Source organism: Bufo gargarizans, chromosome 11 (assembly GCF_014858855.1).
Source record: "Bufo gargarizans isolate SCDJY-AF-19 chromosome 11, ASM1485885v1, whole genome shotgun sequence".
NCBI classification, from domain to species: Eukaryota; Metazoa; Chordata; class Amphibia; order Anura; family Bufonidae; genus Bufo; species Bufo gargarizans.
In genome coordinates this window covers 15,876,657-15,898,117 of record NC_058090.1, presented here as the reverse complement: position 1 = coordinate 15,898,117, position 21,461 = coordinate 15,876,657, and the positions used below count along the sequence as shown (strand labels likewise).

Below are 21,461 nucleotides of genomic sequence, written 5' to 3'. Positions count from 1 at the left end.
TTTTGTTTAGCATTTTTGTTGTTCGCTGTGTGCTGTTGTTCAGGCCTCAGGGAGACGCTGGTTCCTTCATCTGGGGAGGAACCAGTAGTCTCATTCCCTGCCACCACTCCTAGGGCCTTCCAGGGTCTCCAGGGCTAAGGTTCTGGTGTATAGTATTTCCACCTTCAGGGTCTACTCATACTGGCAGGAGTCAGGGAGAGGTCTATGGATTCCTAGGAGGTCACCATCCCTCTCCCTTAGCTTTGAGGCCTAGACTCTAATCTATTCCTTCTGTGTGTTATCCCCTCCCCATTACACGTGAAAGGCAGAAGGCAAATAAAAATTAGCAGTCAATGTCTGCAGGACTACTCATGTATTACCACAGATAATAGTCCAGAATCGTGGAGACAGACTACTTCTACAAATGTGTCTGCCATCTCATGTGCTAAGAACGGGGGAGGGGCAGCAGCAAAAAAGTAAAGAAGGAAACCGAGAAGACTTGCATGTTGACGGGACATCAGCAAAGACTGGAAGCAGTGGATACAGGAGCTCAGCGCTGAATCGGAAGTGGCAAAATCTCCCAGCGTGACCGGACCTGGCGAGGGACACCTACTTACAAGATCCCCACCGTTAGATTCCAGCTCCTTCACTCTCTCTTACCGCTGCAGACCTCTGGTCTCATCACATGATCATGGCAACCAATGACTGGCCACACTGGTGTTCCCCTGTATTTCACATGACCTGAGTGCGGTCAGTCATTGGCTGCAGCAGTCACGTGACCAGTATCAAACTTAAAGGTTGACATGTTGGGACTGGAGTGAGACAGTGGTGGCTGGGGAGCGAAGGAGCTGGCAACCCAGAGGAAGGGATCAGGCTACTAAGGCCTCTTTCACACGACCGTATGGCTTTTTCAGTGTTTTGCGGTCCGTTTTAAACGGATCCGTTGTTCCGTTTTTTGTTTCCGTTGTGTTTCCGTTTCCGTTCTTCCGTATGGCATATACAGTATACAGTAATTTCATAGGAAAAATTGGGCTGGGCATAACGTTTTCAATAGATGGCTCCGCAAAAAACGGAACGGATACGGAAGACATACGGATGCATTTCCGTATGTGTTCCGTTTTTTTGCGGACCCATTGACTTGAATGGAGCCACGGAACGTGATTTGCGGGCAATAATAGGACATGTTCTATCTTTTCACGGAACGAAAAAACGGAAATACGGAAACGGAATGCACACGGAGTACATTCCGTTTTTTTTGCGGAACCATTGAAATGAATGGTTCTGTATACGGACCGTATATGGAACGCAAAAAACGGCCCGCACAACGGGAAAAAAAAACGGTTGTGTGAAAGAGGCCTAAGTATGAGACCCTCTGCAGGTCCAAGCATGCTGGAGGGGAGGTCTCAATCAAAGGCCTCCAGGGGTGAACAATCCCTTTAAAAAATTTAACGAACGCAATGATGAAAAATAAAATAAAATACAAAAAAAAAAAAACAACTGCTGTCTCCAAAAAGGGACTGTCCAGCCTATAAGACAACCACAATGGACAGAACAATAGCCGAGTTAACCCCTTAAAGACTGGGCTAATTTTCGTTTTTCCCACTTTCCAAGAGATATATCAGGGCTTATTTTTTACAGAACAAGTTATATTTTTTTATGTAGCTATTTAATTTACTATATCTTGTACTGGAAAATTGAAAAAAAAAAAAATCAGGTTTTGATAATGCTTTATGTGGTTTACTGCGCACTAAAAACAACATGAGGAACTTACTCTGCGGGTCGGTACAATTCCGGCAAAATCAAACGTAAGTAGTTTTTATTATGTAGTTACCACATAATTCTCCACTTCGTGATATTCGGACACCAATAACATTTTAACATTTCCATTCACAGAGCTGTCTGAGGGCTAATTTTTTGCAGGGCAAGCTGTAGTTTTTATTAGTACCAATTTATTGATCACTTTTTATTTTTGAGGCAATGTGCCCAAAAAAATAGCAAATCACATATCTTTATTTATTTTTTTCTGTTACAGCATTCACTTTGCAGGACAATTTTTAATATTTTAATAGTTTGGACATTTTCAGATGCAGCAATGCCAATTATGTTTATTTATTTATTTATTAATTTTTATATGTAAAATTGTCAAAAAGGGAGTGATTTGTATTTTTAATATTTTTGTGATTTTTCTTTTTTTAAGAAAAAAATTTTTTTTTACACTAACTTTTGGACACCTCAGGGGAATCAAACATGCGATCGTCTGATCCCTTGTACCACAGTCTATGGGATTTTCACAAAATTACTATGACAGGACTGGGAGCCTTCACAAGGCCCCAGGTCTTCATAGCATCCGATTGGAGACAATCATAATCAGACAGAAGACGCCCCTAAACCTCTGAGATGCTTCAGTCTCTAATGATCGTGGTACCTGAAGGGTTAAATGAGTGGGATGTAGTTACCTTCGCTCCCGATCAGACGTCTGCTGTGTTATATAGTCTGAAGTCGCCACATATGGAGTGGGATCAGCTCGCTAGCCCGCCTCATACATCCTCTTAATGCCAATCATGTACATATATATGATTCTGTGTTAAGGGGTTAAAATAATAAATAAATAAAAATATTTAAAAAATTACCTCTCCTTGTCCTGCAGATCGAAGATGCTTTCAGTCCCTGTTGGACCGGGAGTGGTTTGGTCTCGTGGCCAAATCACTGGCCTCAGCAGTCACGTGTCACTAGCAGTGATTGGCCATTCACGCACATGCGACTGCTGAGGCAAGTAATTGGCTGCAGCAGTCACAGGACAAATCCACTTCTAGTTCAGCGCAGACCGAGAGCAGCCAGGAACATGTCAGCGCTGCAGGAACAGTGGGGCTGTGGACAGCTGAGGTGTTTTTTTTTTTAAAAAAGACACTAGTTTTGTACATTGGGATTTTCACCTTCTAGGTTGGACAACACCTTTAAAGGGGTTGTCCACGCATTTATAAGTAAAGGCCTATTCTCAAAACAGTCCATCACTATCTGATCGGCAGGAGATCAGCTGTAAATGCAGCCCTGCTCTAATTCACAGCAAGGCCGCGCTCAAACATGCGCTGTGAACTCAGTCAGTCTGTTTTGGCGGAGGAATAGACTGCCAGAGTTCACTGTATCCAGCATAGCCGGATACCCCCGCACAACTCTGGATCCCTATTCACTTTGGGTAAATATGCCGGCTTTTTGCTACGTGTAGTATTTTTTTGCCCGGCTGAAAGTCACCATATATGCCAGATACAATAACCAGATCAGAATGCTGGAGTTCACAACGCAGACGTGAATCCAGCCCAAAATGGTTTTGTTTAATGGAAGATGACTCGCTAGCAGTATTTCATCTGCAGAATGATGCTTTAGTTTGTGCTGTGACTTCCTGCTGAGAGAGGGAATGAAGAGCTGCTCTTCCTTTACAATCTGAACACAGATCTGTTTGAATGCCAGAGAAAGTGAAATATTTCCAAAAACTAACACATTGCATATTTAAAATTTAAAGGGACTCTGTCACCAGTTTCTGACCCCCACTTTTAAAAATATGGTTCTGTGCATGGAGCCCTTGTGATTCCTATTGTGGCGTTATAAGCTAAATCTGCAGGCTCATTTAGTTAAAAAAACGTTTTATCTAACCTGTCAGTCATCCTGTTAAGGTGCCCAGGGCGTTGCTCATGGCTTGACGATGCCGCCCGCCGCCGCCGTTCGTGCCCAGCTCCTCCTCTGCTCTCATCAGCGCCTCCTGAAAATACTTAGATACGCCTCCGGCTCTCCCTCACTCCCCCCTCCTTCTTTTCTAAGATCCCGCGCGTGCGCACAGGCCTGTGCCTGATGCGCCCGTGCGGACTTTTCCGTTCAGCCTCATTGAGCGAAGTGCGCATGCGCGGGCACTTCGCTCAACCTCCCGATAACGCGAACACTGCCGCACGCGCGGGATCTTAGAAAAGAATAAGGGGGGAGTGAGGGAGAGCCGGAGGCGTATCTAAGTATTTTCAGGCGGCGCTGATGAGAGCAGAGGAGGAGCTGGGCACGAACGGCGGCGGCGGGCGGCAACTTCAAGCCATGAGCAACGCCCTGGGCACCTTAACAAGATGACTGACAGGTTAGATAAAACGTTTTTTTAACTAAATGAGCCTGCAGATTTAGCTTTTAACACCACAATAGGAATCACAAGGGCTCCATGCACAGAACCATATTTTTAAAAGTGGCGGTCAGAAACTGGTGACAGAGTCCCTTTAAGGGTTTTATGTACAGAAAAAGACTGCAAGTACTGCATAATGCCGCGTACGACATGTTTTCCAGCTGCTGACATCAATGTTACCGGCACATTCTAATGTCTTATCATGTTTTAAAGCCATGTCAAGCGCTATAGTGACATAGAAAGTAACAAATTGTATCTGACATAGTAATTAGCTTACCGGTGTTGCTACGTAGTAAAGCAAGGCGCCGAAATGGGAAAGGTAATTGTGTGCATAAAAGAGATCACAGGCAATGAGAAGTCACTGTAACGCTGCCTCGATGTTAAATTAAAAGAACATTAAAGTTTAAATAAATAAATCAGTGATCTGAAAATTTTCCCCCGGTCAGATGGATGAGGGTAAAAACCCACAACTGACATTTTCAGTGACAAGCGGTTTTGTCAATCAGCTTTATCCAAATGCTTAATGGTGTAAAGACTTACAGTCACATTCACAGATTCTGCTTGTGTGTGTCAGTTTTTACTTCTATTTTATCATTATATTCAGGAACCCCGCTATTGAGCAGAAGGAGTTTGTCTTATCAAGAAACTCCATTCAGCGTCGGTGAGGTATTATCAAATCCCATTAAACTGACCTGTTTCTACATCTGTTAAATGCAGGAGGGAGTCAAAGCCCCCTGTGAGGATCCTCCTGCCGCAGAGTGACCACTGCGCATCACGTACGGCACCTCGGTGGCATGAGACCGTGCATAGAGGTTTACCAGAGTCCACTGCATCCCACACCTAAAAAAAAACAAGGAAAAAGAAAATCAACACAAAACAGAAACAAACCCTTAAAAGGATTTTCCAAGACTTTCTAACTGATGACCTATATAACTACTATAATACTGCTCCTATGTACAAGAATATAACTACTATAATACTGCCTCCTATGTACAAGAATATAACTACTATAATACTGCCTCCTATGTACAAGAATATAACTACTATAATACTGCTCCTATGTACAAGAATATAACTACTATAATACTGCCCCTATGTACAAGAATATAACTACTATAATGCTGCTCCTATGTACAAGAATATAACTACTATAATACTGCCTCCTATGTACAGGAATATAACTACTATAATACTGCTCCTATGTACAAGAATATAACTACTATAATACTGCCTCCTATGTACAAGAATATAACTACTATAATACCGCTCCTATGTACAAGGATATAACTACTATAATACTGCTCCATGTACAAGAATATAACTACTATAATACTGCCTCCTATGTGCAAGAATATAACTACTATAATACTGCCTCCTAGGTACAAGAATATAACTACTATAATACTGCCTCCTATGTACAAGAATATCACTACTATAATACTGCCTCCTAGGTACAAGAATATAACTACTATAATACTGCCTCCTATGTACAAGAATATAACTACTATAATACTGTGCTCTATGTACAAGAATATAACTACTATAATACTGTGCTCTATGTACAAGAATATAACTACTATAATACTGCCCCTATGTACAAGAATATAACTACTATAATACTGCTCCTATGTACAAGAATATAACTACTATAATACTGCCTCCTATGTACATGAATATAACTACTATAATACTGCCTCCTATGTACAAGAATATAACTACTATAATACTGCCTCCTATGTACATGAATATAACTACTATAATACTGCCTCCTATGTACAAGAATATAACTACTATAATACTGCCTCCTATGTACAAGAATATAACTACTATAATACTGCCTCCTATGTACAAGAATATAACTACTATAATACTGCCTCCTATGTACATGAATATAACTACTATAATACTGCCTCCTATGTACAAGAATATAACTACTATAATACTGCCTCCTATGTACAAGAATATAACTACTATAATACTGCCTCCTATGTACAAGAATATAACTACTATAGGCGGAGCTTGACCGGCGTCCTGATCGGCCGCATGTGAGAAGAGCTCTCCTCTCCATGACCCTATAAAGTGGTTTATTTCGCACCCTTTCTAAGCTATGATGGTGAAAATTGGCAGATATACCCCCAGAGAGAAGACTGATTCTCCTAAACAAGATAAAGGACCCTCCGACATGGAGAAATACTTTAACAAGAAGCCTACATCTACTGCACCGGAGCGGCCTAAGATGGCGCCGACAGACCCGGATGAGGGTATTGAAGACGCTGACAGAGCAGACAGCCCTTATGCAGAAAGCTCCCGGAGCTCACAGGCTGAAGCACCGGAGCCTATTTCCAAAAAGTTTCTACAGGAAGCGCTTACTTCGGCGTTATACCCTGTGCTGCAAGAGCTGACAGAGATCAAGGGAGATGTGAAGCATATCGGCCACAGAGTGGAGAAGCTAGAGCAGACGCAAAGCGCCATGTTGGAGCATGCCCGCGTGTTGGGTGATAACTCCTCCGCTTACCTGTCCTCCCTGGACCACGCATACTCCCTGATTGAAGACCAGGAGAATAGGAGCCGGCGGAAAAATATCCGGTTCCGAGGCATCCCGGAGACAGTGTCTCATGATGATCTGCCTGCGGCCGCGACCGCCATTTTTGAAATCCTGCTGGGCCCGGAGTCTGCTTCAACAGTCGCAATTGAGCGCATACATCGCTCGTTACGTCCCAGGCCTAAAGAAGGGGACCCCCCCCCGAGATGTGGTTTGTGGCCTCCTGCGATACACAGATACAGCGGCTCTATTTAAGGCAGCTAGAGATAAAGGGGACATTAAATATGACGGTGCTAAAGTGCTACTGTTCCAGGACCTCGCACCCTCTACATTGAGCAAAAGGAGAGCCCTGCGCCCGGTTACAGAGATACTGAAGCTGAACAGAATCCCGTTCAAATGGCTCTTTCCTTTCGGCTTGACCTTTGCCAAAGAAGGAAGAAGGTGCACCGTACGAACCCCCAGTGACCTGCCGGCGGCGTGGGAGCTGCTGAATACTACGCCACAAGTGATACCATCATGGCTGCCATCGGCGGACACTGGGGTCCCACTACCGGAGCTGCCGGAATGTTCCAGATGGACCAGAGTCCCCTCAAGGAAAGGCCCGGGGGCTAAGCAAAGAACCACCTGAACTGTTGCGGCAGGTTGTATAACTCTCTCTTAATCAAAGGCCTCCTGGGTTCCGTTAGTAGAGGAGCGCCTTTGGTCTGGCGGGACTTCTGTTCATTATCACATTTTTCGTTTGCTGCGTAATGGATGGGACCGGCCGAGACGACTGCCATTGTTGTTTACCCAATGATATCTGCCTCTCTAAGTGCATTAGGGGTTGTCAGGTTACTTTAATGATGTTTTGAACTATAATTATAGCGAATGTATGGTTATGTTGGGGCTAGTACATTTGAGGAAAGGATTAAAGGGATTACGTATGTAATTTACATTTGCACGCTTTATAGAGGTTGGGGTGCTAGACTGTGGTATTGGGAGCAGCACCGACTGTGGTTACACGTTTGGGCTGCTTTCACATGGCTATGGGAGGCCCCTATGTCTTGTTCTGGTGTTTTCCCGCCTCGGGTGGGCTCCTCATATTTGGCGCTCTGCATGTTCTGTTTACACTGGCGATGGGGCCCTGGGGAGCCGCGCCTGACTCGGGAAAGCGCCAGAGCCTCCTTTGGAGATTTTCTATTGGTTTTGTTCACCCAGTTTACCTATCCATGTCTCGTCCTATTAATGCATATGTGTTCCCATGTCACTTGAAGTACTGATGGCTACGGTTAATTGTACCACATTTAATGTGCGGGGCTTTAACACCCCTCAGAAACGATCACAGGTGATCCGACTTCTGAAGAAACAACACACTGATATTTGTTTTTTTCAGGAATTGCATTTTAAGTTAGGACATATTCCTAAGCTCTCTCAATCCTACTTTCAGCACTGGTTCATCAGCGCTCACGTCAAGGCTTCCAGGGGTGCGGGGATCGCCATATCTAAAGGGACTCCTTTCTCCCTCATTGCTTCTTTAGCGGACCCAGATGGCCGATACATGTTTGTCAAAGGTAAGCTTGGGACGGTTCTGGTGACACTGGCGAGTTTATATAGCCCGAACAGGGGCCAGGGCCCATGGCTTAAAAAGACCTTGCAGGCGCTGACCTCTTTTGCTGAGGGTGTGTGGCTGGTGGGAGGTGATCTAAATGTTGCCCTAAACCCCTTAGTGGATGCGTCGGACCACTCCTCACAACTAACCCATGTAGCTCTGAGTAGGATTAATAAACTCCTGGCTAGAACCCAGCTAATTGACACATGGAGGTTGATTCATCCCACAGAGCTGGATTATACATTTTTCTCGGCCCCACATAAGGTATATAACAGACTGGACTATATTTTCGTTTCTACTTGTCATGCTGGGCTAGTGAGTAATTCAACCATTGACCCTATGACTGTGTCTGACCATGCCCCAGTGACGACATCCGTGGTGTTCTCGGAATTGCCGCAACGCGCCAGGCAGTGGAGGCTCAATGAGACTCTGTTGGATGGTGAGGAGGACGTGAGGAATATTCGAACTAAACTTCAACAGTTCTTTCGGGAGAACATCACGGATGACTTTTCTATTGCCACTGTGTGGGAAACTCACAAGGCGGTCATTAGAGGCGAGCTGATAGCCCTGGGTAGCAGGAAGAAGAAAGAGAGGTTTGCAACCTTCCGTTCTTTGCTGGATAAAATCTCAACCCTAGAGTCACTGCATAAAAAGTCAAAGTCCATTGAGACTCAAGAGGAACTCAGATTAACTAGAATAAAGCTGAAAGACCATCTCAATTATCACCACGCTAAGTCCTATCAACGTGCCCAATATCGCTTTTATGCGCACGGAGACAAGGGCACTAAGCTCATGGCTTCGCTTATCAAGCAACGGAAAGATGCATCATATATTCATGGGATTAGGGATAATCAGGGACAGCTGAAGCATAAAACTTCGGACATTGCATTTGAATTTCAGCAGTTTTATAGCAATCTATATGGACTAAAATGTGCAGAAGGCGACTCAGAGGTAGATATAGCGCAGGCGGCAGATACGTTTCTAGCGGATCTGACCCTACCGACACTCAGGACGGAGGAGAAAGAGCAGCTCCTTGCACCGGTGACTGGGGAGGAATTATCTAGCATTTTAGGGTCTATGCCTTTAGGGAAGAGCCCGGGTCCGGACGGGTTCTCCGCAGGATACTACAAAAAATTTGCACCTTTTTTAGTTCCACACATGACCACTTGGTGCAATGCCTTGTTAGAAGGAGCCACCCTACACAAACAGTCTCTGGAGGCGACAGTCACAATATTGCCCAAAGCAGGGAAGGATCCTAGTCAATGCGGTAGCTACAGACCGATTTCGCTCCTCAATGTAGATGTAAAAGTGTGGGCCAAAGTACTGGCGTCTCGCCTGGCCACGTTCTTACCTAGGTTGATCCATCCAGACCAGTCGGGGTTTGTGCCTGGGCGCGAGGGTTGTCAAAATTCATGCAGAGTAATCTCAGCAATGCAACTGGCCAAGAATAGAGGTACTCCATTGGTGCTGCTGGGTGTGGATGCGGAAAAGGCCTTTGACAGGGTGAGCTGGAGCTATATGAGAAAAACATTGCACAAATTCGGCATCCCTGAGAGGTTCCAGGATGCTATTATGTCCCTTTACAGCGATCCCAGTGCTCGTATCCGGGTAAATGGGACTCTGTCTCAGCCATTTCCAATCACGAATGGGACTCGCCAGGGCTGCCCTCTGTCCCCCACCTTGTATATTATGGTGATGGAGACTTTATTACAAGCTATTAGAGAACACCCCGGCATTAAGGGCATTAAGGTCACCGGTAGCTCAGAAGACTTTGTCACCGCTGCATATGCGGATGACCTCTTGGTAATGCTTTCTAACCCTGTCGAGGCCTTTCCGCATCTTCTATCCCTTTTTAAACAATATGGGAGAATCTCTAATTTCAAGGCCAACTACACAAAGTCGGAAGCTATGAACGTCTCGGCGCCCAAAAATACGGTGTCTACCTTAAAGGATACAACACCGTTTATATGGCAGACTTCCCACCTTTCTTACCTAGGTGTCAGGCTTCCGGCTGGTCTGGATCAGATTTTTCCTTTGAATTATAGCCCCCTATTGAAGGATATACAGACACAACTCCACTCACTCAAGGTTCCTTACGTGTCCTGGATGGGTAGGAAGAACCTTTTAAAAGCATTCATCATGCCCAGGCTCCTGTATGTTCTCCAAATGCTGCCCATTTTTCTCCCCATGTCCTTTTTTGGTACAGTTAGAAGACTGTTTAGAACGTTTTTATGGGGAGGGAAGACTGCCAGGATAGCCCATAACAGACTGATTCAGAGGAGGAATACGGGGGGATTTGGACTACCGGACGCTCATCTTTATTACCAAGCAATACATTTGAAGAGGTGGATTCAGCTACATGCCACTAAGTACCGTATTTGGGGTAGCGACATGGAGCTTGCCCAACTTTCTCCGGTGCAGAGGGCGGGACTATGGGGACTTAATACTTCTAACCTTAGGTCGCAGGTCTTGCTAGGGGGCACGGCTTCAGTGATTCAGCAACTGAATAAGACGCTTGATCTGTTGAATAATCCCTCGCCTTCTATGCCAGCAGATTTACTCCCCTTTGCCGCACGCCCAAAAGCGAGACAGGTTGCGCCAGTTTGGTCTAAGCTACGTAAATATAAAACAGAAGAGTTCTTGAACCTGTCCTCAGGGGCTCTGACTGGGGATCATCCCCTACACTCACTACTCCAATCATGCAATTTCCTGGAGCAGATTGAGCTTAACTCTGTTTCCAAACCAATCATAGGGAACAACAGACATTGCCTGACGCAGTCGTGGTTTGAGAAACTCCTGGTGTCCGAGACCGTCCCTCGCAAGCTGATATCCTTGTGTTATTTGGCCTTGGTTAGTCCCCGCTCTCCTGGAATGCCGCAATATGCGAGGCACTGGGCCACTGAGTTGAATCTGAAATTGAGCGAGACAGATGTGATGCGTATGCACGCACATTCACACGGATTCTCTAGATGCACTAGGATTCAGGAGCATTCATACAAGGTCCTCACCCAATGGTACCGGACCCCAAAACAATTATATATTAGAGGGATGAGACAGGATGATTTATGTTGGAGATGCTTGGAGGGCACTGGAACGTTGTCCCACATCTTATGGTCGTGCCCGAAGATTCGCCCTTATTGGGAAGGGATTTTGTCCACTATAAAGAATATTACAAAGGTTTCCACTGAGGTAACTCCCTCGCTTGTGCTCCTGTGGCTCCCAACTCCTGCTTTTTCGCCTTCTAGAAAATGCTTGATTACTCAACTGCTCCAAGCAGCCAGATTACTCATTCCGCAGATGTGGCTATGCACAGACCCTCCCACAGTAGAGGCGTGGCTAAATAAGGTGGATCATATATGTCGGATGGAGGAGTTAGCGAGTTGGGAGAATAGGAGCCACAACAAATTTGTGAAACTGTGGACCCCTTGGTTCCTGTTCAGGGGAGTCGAGTAGTGTACATTAGATAGTGTCAAGAGATTTAGGAGCGCACCGATAGGTCTTTAATGGAGTCGGCTACGAGCTCTCTCTCTCCTGATAGATCGTTTTTATAAAAGTAGCGATCAGGATTTCTCTAAACGCTCCTAGTGATAGGACACCAAACTGGGAAACACTTACAAGGCTCTAGATATACAGGGCACATGGATGGGTTTTTGTTCTCGTTCCCCTCCCTGCAGTTTCTTCCCTTCCCTGCTCTTCCTTTCCTCCTCTCCCTACACCCTGTTCCGGCCTTCCTATTTTTTCCACCCTCCCTCCTTCCTTAATCTCTAATGTTATTAAAGAAGTGGATCACTTTGCGATACTGATGATGCCTTGAACCATGTACAGGTACTCCTGCAGGTCGGACCTAGAACTTATGTCTTTACTGTGATTATTTACTACCTGCTTGATCAATATTTGTGTGTGTACCATGGAGCTGTAATCCCGCTCTCTTACAGCGGCTTATAGCGTTTATGCTGTATGTGGCGAACTGTGAGAACTGTTCACTTATGATCTGCTTTGATGTTCATATTTTCAATAAAAAGAAAATTGTCAAAGAATATAACTACTATAATACTGCTCCTATGTACAAGTATATAACTACTATAATACTGCTCCTATGTACAAGAATATACCTACTATAATACTGCCTCCTATGTACAAGAATATAACTACTATAATACTGCCTCCTATATACAAGTATATAACTGCTATAATACTGCCTCCTATATACAAGAATATAACTGCTATAATACTACCTCCTATATACAAGAATATAACTGCTATAATACTGCTCCTATGTACAAGAATATAACTACTATAATACTGCTCCTATGTACAAGAATATAACTACTATAATACTGCTCCTATGTACAGGAATATAACTACTATAATACTGCTCCTATGTACAAGAATATAACTACTATAATACTGCCTCCTATGTACAAGAATATAACTACTATAATACTGCCTCCTATGTACAAGAATATAACTACTGTAATACTGCTACTATGTACAAGAATATAACTACTATAATACTGCCTCCTATGTACAAGAATATAACTACTATAATACTGCTCCTATGTACAAGAATATAACTACTATAATACTGCCTCCTATATACAAGAATATAACTGCTATAATACTACCTCCTATGTACAAGAATATATCTACTATAATACTGCTCATATGTACAAGAATATAACTACTATAATACTGCCTCCTATATACAAGAATATAACTGCTATAATACTACCTCCTATATACAAGAATATAACTACTATAATACTGCTCCTATGTACAAGAATATAACTACTATAATACTGCTCCTATGTACAAGAATATAACTACTATAATACTGCTACTATGTACAAGAATATAACTACTATAATACTGCCTCCTATGTACAAGAATATAACTACTATAATACTGCTCATATGTACAAGAATATAACTACTATAATACTGCCTCCTATATACAAGTATATAACTACTATAATACTGCCTCCTATATACAAGTATATAACTACGATAATACTGCCTCCTATGGACACAATGATGGATTTGAACAGGCAGATTTCCATGCGGGGCAGGATTGAACATTACTATGCCTCTCCTGTGGTATAAGGGGGTCCTGCGTGCGCTGAGCGTTTTGATGAGCTGAACAGAAGTTTATTCTCTCTATTCCCCCGCTATCTTGTGCGCGGTGCTGAGCCGCAGCCGTTCTTGCGTGACATAAATAATGTAAACACTTATTTTGTCTCTTCAGCCGTGTGAAGTACAGAGTGTTCTGCAAGACAATAAAAATTCTTAACAGACTTAAATTAAATTATAAGGCGCTCCGCTCGGAGGGGACGCTGCTAGAATATCAACGCTCCGTCTCCCACTTCCTCCGAGCAGAGGAATACGGCGCAGGGTCCGACTCGCAGATCCATGACAGCTTGACAGTTTTGTGAACTATTTTCCCGCATCAAAACTAATTGAAACACCGAAGGATTCCCACAAATTGCCATCTCTTCTGAAGGCCCGCAGCAGCGGGCGACGGATCCTTTGTACATATGCGCTCAAATCCACCCAGCAAAATCCAGGATGTGTCGCTCCACGTGTGCACGCCATTCTTTAGTGAAAGTCTTCTGATTTAAAAAAATATATATAATAAATAAACTTTGCAAAAATTGTACTTATTTACAGTGTGCTGAGCCTCTTATACTCCGGTCACATCCAAAGCTGCATTCAGAATACTGCAGGATTTCTTTCAGATCTCTGGCCTGAGGACCACAGCCTCTACTGGTTCAGTGTCTGCACAGATAATGCTCTTCTGCGGTTACCTTGTAGGATTTTGATCTCCTTTATTTACGGTAATTATTTTTTTTAAGCTAAGTGCCGCATGCGCAGGTAAAAAGACAGCGGAGCTAATTAGCATATTCATATCTGGGCTACTAATGAGCCTCTTAAAAAAAACGGAGCCCTCCAAATACCCCGAACATAAAAGATGTATCAGCAGCAGCTTGTCTACGGTTTCCATTTCACGGCAGACTTCTTTTCAGCACACGAGTGATTAAAACAAACAAGAAGCCAAGTAAAGTGGAGATATATTCCAAAGATAATGGATTTGCGGATCATAAAAAGGTGGAGTTCCCCTTTAAATATGACAAGAAACCAAGGGGGGGGGGGGGGGGGAATACAGGTCTGTAAAACCAAGACAACCGCTGTGTCACCCAAGTGAAAAGTTAGACACTATGCAAAACTTCAATCGTAAAAAGTAGATGTCAGCAGTAAAAACATAAAATACGGTTCTATCCTGGAAATAAATATGCCAATATCGACGTCGGCTCAAAAATGAGTATCTGCCGGAAGGTCGTTTCACATAAAGTAGCGGTTATTAAATGTAGAGGCGACACGCCGGCTTCACTGTGAAGGTCACATATTAGAGAAAGAGAACATTGTAATCCGGCTCTCATGTAAAAAAAGTGTAATGTAAAAAAAAAATAAAAAAAAATCTTTAAAGAGCACCTGTCAGCAGGATCAGCCCCATGAGACCAGACACACTGCCCGGTAATATTGATCCTGCTGAATAAAATGATATCTATCTTGTGAAAATCGAATGCAGAGTTTCCTAGAAAGAAAAAAAAAAAAACTTATTCATTATACAAATAAGGGCTTTAGTGCACCAAGAGGCGGGGCCTTCTCTTCCGGTTGTAGTGTGACGTAATCGGCGCACTGAGGAAGGAGCTGGCAAGCGTGCGTCCTTCACTCAGTACGCCTGCGCCGTTCGAGGAACGTTATGGCGCAGGCACGGGAATTCAGCAGCAGACGCGGCCAACGGGAAGAGGAGAGCGCTCGCTGGCCCTGTCTATCAAGAGGAGATGGGGCGTGTCTAGAAGCGGCAAGTACACGCCCAACTTGCTGGTAGTGAAGAAATTTGCATATGATAAAAGTATGATTTTTACAAGAAATAAGCCACAGACAAAAGGTAGGACATGTATGATTGCACTCAGCAAATAGCTAGTGTCAGCTAATGAAAATTGCACAATGGGGGGGGGGGGGGGACACAGAAGCCCGTTAAGCAGTCACATCTTCAAGCTCCCTTAGGGGACAACAAAGAAGTTTAAAAAGAAAAGTTAAAAATCTAAAAAAAAAATAATATATATTTTTTTAAATACTAACAAAAAGTTTCCACATCTTATGGTTGAAATATTATAACATCACGTTATTTATGTCGCATGGTGACCTCCATACGTTAGATTTACCTTACAATGGAGCCAATAAAAACTAAATCTCACCCTGGAAGGGGAAAACAAAAATCCTCAAAAAGCTCCATCGAAAGAAGAATAAAAAAAAAAGCCATGAGTGTCAGAATATAGTGACACAAATTATATATTTTTTTAAATGTACATTTTTTACAAGTAGTAAAACAAAAACGATATAAATTTGGTGTCACGGTGATCATGCTACCACATAGCAAAAAACAATGGTGGAATTGAGTCTTTTTTTTTATCCACCTGAGAAATTATTTTTGTATAGTTTCTGAATACCTTATATGCTACAATAAATGGAGCCATTAAAGGGGATGTTCACCCTTGGGGACTTTTTCTGCAGACGCTCGAGTGTGGCGGGACCCACGGCAGTAATCATACCTACCTGGTCCCAGGCACTGGGCTCCTGCTCCAACGACGCCCCGTTGGCTCTGCAGGTCCCAGGACTCCCTGCGTCCACATTTCTAGCTGCAGCAGTGACAACCAGTCATTGGCTGCAGAGATGGAGCCAGAACCCCAGCATCGGGGATAAGCAAAGTATATTTAGGGGTCTGTAGAAAATGTCCCTAGGGATAAACAACCCCTTTAAAAAGTATATCTCGTCCCTCAAAAAGCAAAACTTTTATATGGAATAGATTGATGGAAAAATAAAGTTATGGCTCTTGGATGGCTTGGGATCAAATAAACTTTATTAAAGTACGTACCCTTTAAAGAGGTTGCCTCACGTCAGCAAGTGGCATTTATTATAGAGAGAAAGTTAATATAAGGCACTTACTAATGTATTGTTATTATCCATATTGCTTCCTTTACTGGCTAGACTTATTTTTCCATCACATTATAAACTGCTCGTTTCCATGGTTACGACCACCCTGCAATCCAGAATCTGTGGCCGTGCTTACACTTTTTCCTATAGTGTCCAAGCACGGCCAGCGATGCTGGATTGAAGGGTGGACATAATACCTGGATACGAGCAGCACATAATGTGATGGAAAAATGAATCCAGCCAGCAAAGGAGGCAATATGGACAATCACAATACATTAGTAAGGGCCTTGTATTAACTTTCTCTACGTGATAAATGCCACTTGCTGAAGTGAGAGAACCCCTTTAATGATTACGAGATGACTCTGCTCATTCTACCCCTGTATAAATAGCAAAGCTGACATGTAATGTAAATAATGAGTTAAATCTATAGGCCGTTATGATTACAGCAATAGCACAGAGGTAGAAGGGTTTTTTCTTTTATATTTAAAAATGTTTTTTCCCATGTTGGCCTCTTAATGGCCCAGACAAGAATAACCTCAGCAAGCACCAGCGGGGACGGCAAAAATTGCAGAAACATCCGAGTGGTCAGTGACTCCCAATGGCAAGAGTTATGTGATCAGCATAGTTTGCAGCACTTTAGTGCGGTACACAATGCTACGCACGGTCGGCGGTCGTTCAGCCATATCTGTAACCCTGACTGCCCAGGCTGGTACTTACAGTGGTTGCTCCTATCTTGGCCTTTCACACCCTGATAATAGATTTGCAAAATAAAATAATAATAAGGTTTCTAATAAGTCCCTATAGATCGCAGTATCTAAAAGTATTATATGGACGAGATTGGAGTTGTTTCTGATCCCAGCTTCTAGAGCAAGACGTCTGCTTTACAATGACACCTGCAAGTGAGGGCACAAGCACAGCTCCTGTGCCTGCATCATCTCTGCGCAGGAACAGTACAGATGTTTGGAAGAATGGCCAACAATGTACGGTGACCACAGCATAGAGTCAGAAGGGTCGGTCAATCTGAGACATGGATGGCATGTCACCAGGATAGGTGCTGGTCCCACTCCTATCTCACAGAGAGCAGCCGCACATGCGTGGCCACCTTACATTTAATGCCATGGGACTTCCAAACATAGACAACCATTGACGTGGCTACTCCTTGCAGTTCCACACGTGGTAAATGGAGATGTGGCTGAGCATGCATGATGGGCTCTCCAGTCACAGCTTTGGGACTTAAAGGGGTTCTGCAGTTTTTTTAAACTGATGATCTATCCTCTGGATAGATCATCAGCATCTGATCGGCGAGGGTCTGACACCCGGGACCCCCGCCGATCAGCTGTTTGAGAAGGCAGCGGTGCTGTAGGAGCCCCGCGGGCTTCTCACTGTTTACCGCCGGCCCAGTGACATCACGACTAGTATCAACTAGCGTGGGCGGGGCTAAGCTCCATTCAAGTGAACAGAGCTTAGCCCCGCCCACGCTAGTTGATACTAGTCGTGATGTCACTGGGCCAGCGGTAAACAGTGAGAAGGCCGCGGCGCTGCTATAGCGCCGCTGCCTTCTCAAGCAGCTGATCGGCGGGGGTCCCGGGTGTCGGACCCCCGCCGATCACATGCTGATGATCTATCCAGAGGATAGATCATCAGTTAAAATAAACTGCAGAACCCCTTTAATAAAGCAGTTGAGCGAACTCCCATAGCAATAAATGGAGAGATCTCTGCGCATGCACAGTGTGCTCTCCTTCACTTCTGGGTGAACCGTTCTAGAGATAGAAGCAGGTCCCAGAGGTGGGACCCACAAATATCCGACACTGATGGCATACCTTACCGATAGGCCATCTCATTTAAAGAGGTAGTCCCATCTCAGACACATATGGCGTGTCCATAGCATATTCAATAAACGTCCAACAGATTCAGGTCCTACCTCGGGGACTTGCACCCTTCTCGAGAACGGGGTTCTGTCTAATGGCTGCATTGACCAGAAAGGTGGCCTCGTGTGCAGAGATGTCTTTATTAACTTGTATGTGAATTTTGAAAAGACTGTCCACCACCGCTACACACAATGGCCACAAGATACGTGTGTGTCCAAGACGCATAACATGTGGATATGCCATAAACGTCCAAGATAGGCGCATATCCTTGACTCTCAGAAATTTTCTTCTGCCATGTCCCCTCGTACAAACTCTCTACTGGGGGGTAAGAAACGGGCATAAAGCAAAATAATTTGATGCACACACGTACATATTCTGGAACATTTTGTCCGTGGATGACCAGGTGAGACAGAAAATAGACAATGAGAGCCATCATTGCTGACGTTGGTAGCTGTCAGAAAGCTACGTCCTGTCCAAGGAGCTGAAGTGAAGTCTGGAGCAGGAACATCTCAGCGAGACTGCACTCAGATAACGTACAGATAAACCTGGGCACTCCGAGCGACGTGAAACAGGCAGACCTTGGAGATCAGTGGACGGACGGCATTCTGTCATGGTCAACAGATGATCCCATCATCATGAGCTTCTCTGCAGGAGTCCATCAAAAATCCCAGTTATGGATTTGACGACTTTTCACAATACAGTGATTACTGATGTATGAACGGCCGACTCACAAGACCAGTTCTATCACCTCCCGGGGGGAGCAAAGAGATATAAATCTCCTAAACGGCCAAAGCATTCAACGAGTTATCAACTCTCCCCAGAGCAGGAGGGATAATGAGAACTGAAGAGCTGACCCAAAGGAAACCTAGGAAAGATCAGATGCAAAGTATCCACTGGAAAAAACCCTCACACTAAGCAAGCAGGTCACATCATAAAACAGGAACACCTCAGGGCGGTAATAAGTAATAAAAAAATGATTACTGAAGAAGAGAAATCGTAAGGAAAGGCAGAAAGGATGAGTAAAGGAGATGGCAAAAAAATACAACTAAAATGTAAGAACCATCTTCTTCTACATAGTAGGCAGTATTATAGCAGTTATATTCTTGTACATAGGAGCAGTATTATAGCAGTTATATTCTTCTACATAGGAGCAGTATTATAGTAGTTATATTCTTCTACATAGTAGGCAGTATTATAGCAGTTATAGTCTTGTACATAGGAGCAGTATTATAGTAGCTATATTCTTGTACATAGGAGGTAGTATTATAGTAGTTATATTCTTGTACATAGGAGGCGGTATTATAGTAGTTATATTCTTGTACATAGGAGCAGTATTATAGTAGTTATATTCTTGTATATAGCAGCAGTATTATAGTAGTTATATTCTTGTACATAGGAGCAGTATTATAGCAGTTATATTCTTCTACATAGTAGGCAGTATTATAGTAGTTATATTCTTGTACATAGGAGCAGTATTATAGTAGTTATATTCTTGTACATAGGAGCAGTAGTATAGTAGCTGTATTCTTGTACATAGGAGCAGTAGTATAGTAGCTATATTCTTGTACATAGGAGCAGTAGTATAGTAGTTATATTCTTGTACATAGGAGCAGTATTATAGTAGTTATATTCTTGTACATAGGAGCAGTATTATAGTAGTGATATTATTGTACATAGGAGCAGTAGTATAGTAGCTATATTCTTGTACATAGGAGCAGTATTATAGTAGTTATATTCTTGTACATAGGAGCAGTATTATAGTAGTTATATTCTTGTACATAGGAGCAGTATTATAGTAGTTATATTCTTGTACATAGGAGCAGTAGTATAGTAGTTATATTCTTGTACATAGGAGGCAGTATTATAGTAGTTATATTCTTGTACATAGGAGCAGTATTATAGTAGTTATATTCTTGTACATAGGAGCAGTATTATAGTAGTTATATTCTTGTACATAGGAGCAGTAGTATAGTAGTTATATTCTTGTACATAGGAGCAGTATTATAGTAGTTATATTTTTGTACATAGGAGGCAGTATTACAGTAGTTATATTCTTGTACATAGGAGCAGTATTATAGTAGTTATATTCTTGTACATAGGAGGCAGTATTACAGTAGTTATATTCTTGTACATAGGAGCAGTGTTATAGTAGTTATATTCTTGTACATAGGAGCAGTATTATAGTAGTTATATTCTTGTACATAGGAGTAGTATTATAGTAGTTATATTCTCGTACATAGGAGCAGTATTATAGTAGTTATATTCTTGTACATAGGAGCAGTATTATAGTAGTTATATTCTTGTACATAGGAGGCAGTATTATAGTAGTTATATTCTTAATCAAATTTATTTTTATTGTAAGAAAAGCACAGTCATGTGAAAAGTCAGACATCTTATGTACCAGACGCAGCTGGAGTCATGCTTAATCAGCAGGTACAGCATTTCAGGAAGGTTGCTACACAACTTAAAGAGCACAATTACACGTGCATACAAATTAACGGAGGACAAGGGGGACGAGACACAGGTAGGAGGGGGGGGGGGGAAACAAGATATCAGTCGCATAAGTTAGACACGTCTAGAATCCGCGATATCGCTTCCAGCGGGACCATGTCTTGACAAACAACGCTCTGGAGTGCGTTTCCCAGTGAGCAAGCTCTTCGAACCTGTATATTTGATCGGCTTTCTCGATCCATATTAATAGGGATGGGGGTGAATCATTCCTCCACAGTAGAGGTATCAGCAGGCGAGCTGCCATAATAAGCATAGTCGGGAGGTTCGACTTTGGTGCCCTAACGGCACGCTGGCTCCCTCAGAGTAACAGAAGTTTTGCGTCTAATGTTATACGGGTATTACAGGCCCCGTTTTTAGCCGCTACCACCTCTACCCAGAAAGGCTGAATTTTCTCACAACTCCACCAAATATGGGATAGAGAGCCAGGACCTCCTCCGCACCACCAGCAACTATCTGGGATAGCGGGGTTGAGCTTATGGAGGAATTCTGGTGTTTTGTACCATCTTGTAAGTAATTTGTATGAGTTAGCTTGTATCTTTATGCAGCGGTTGAATCTGTGAGAATGGGCGAGGATAAAAGCCTTCTCGGGTTCGGATAGAGTTGTGGATAGCTCCTTTTCCCAGGCTGCGAGGAACCACAGATCTGGAGGGGCGGAGGAGAGCAGGAGAGCAGCTCCTTATAGAAAGTGGAGAGAGGCTTCCGTGGGCGCTGGGCATTAGAAAGTTTCCCTTCTAACCAGGAGGAATCTTCTGGAGGTCTAGGAATATTACTGAGAAGTGCTAGGTCCTTTTTAAAGGCCATAACCGCCAGGAAAGAGGCTGCCTGT

At 43.4% G+C, this 21,461-nt stretch overlaps 1 protein-coding gene across 3 annotated transcripts in view; it reads right to left on the bottom strand.

The window, feature by feature from the left end:
* The window catches only part of WDR25 (WD repeat domain 25), a 102,734-nt gene that overhangs the window by 38,533 nt on the left and 42,740 nt on the right, over positions 1–21,461 (bottom strand). For all 3 annotated transcript variants that reach the window (XM_044272735.1, XM_044272733.1, XM_044272734.1), the window contains exon 3: positions 4,825–4,972. In XM_044272735.1, coding sequence (XP_044128670.1) covers positions 4,825–4,972 — 148 coding nt within the window. The remainder of the gene's footprint in view (positions 1–4,824; positions 4,973–21,461) is intronic.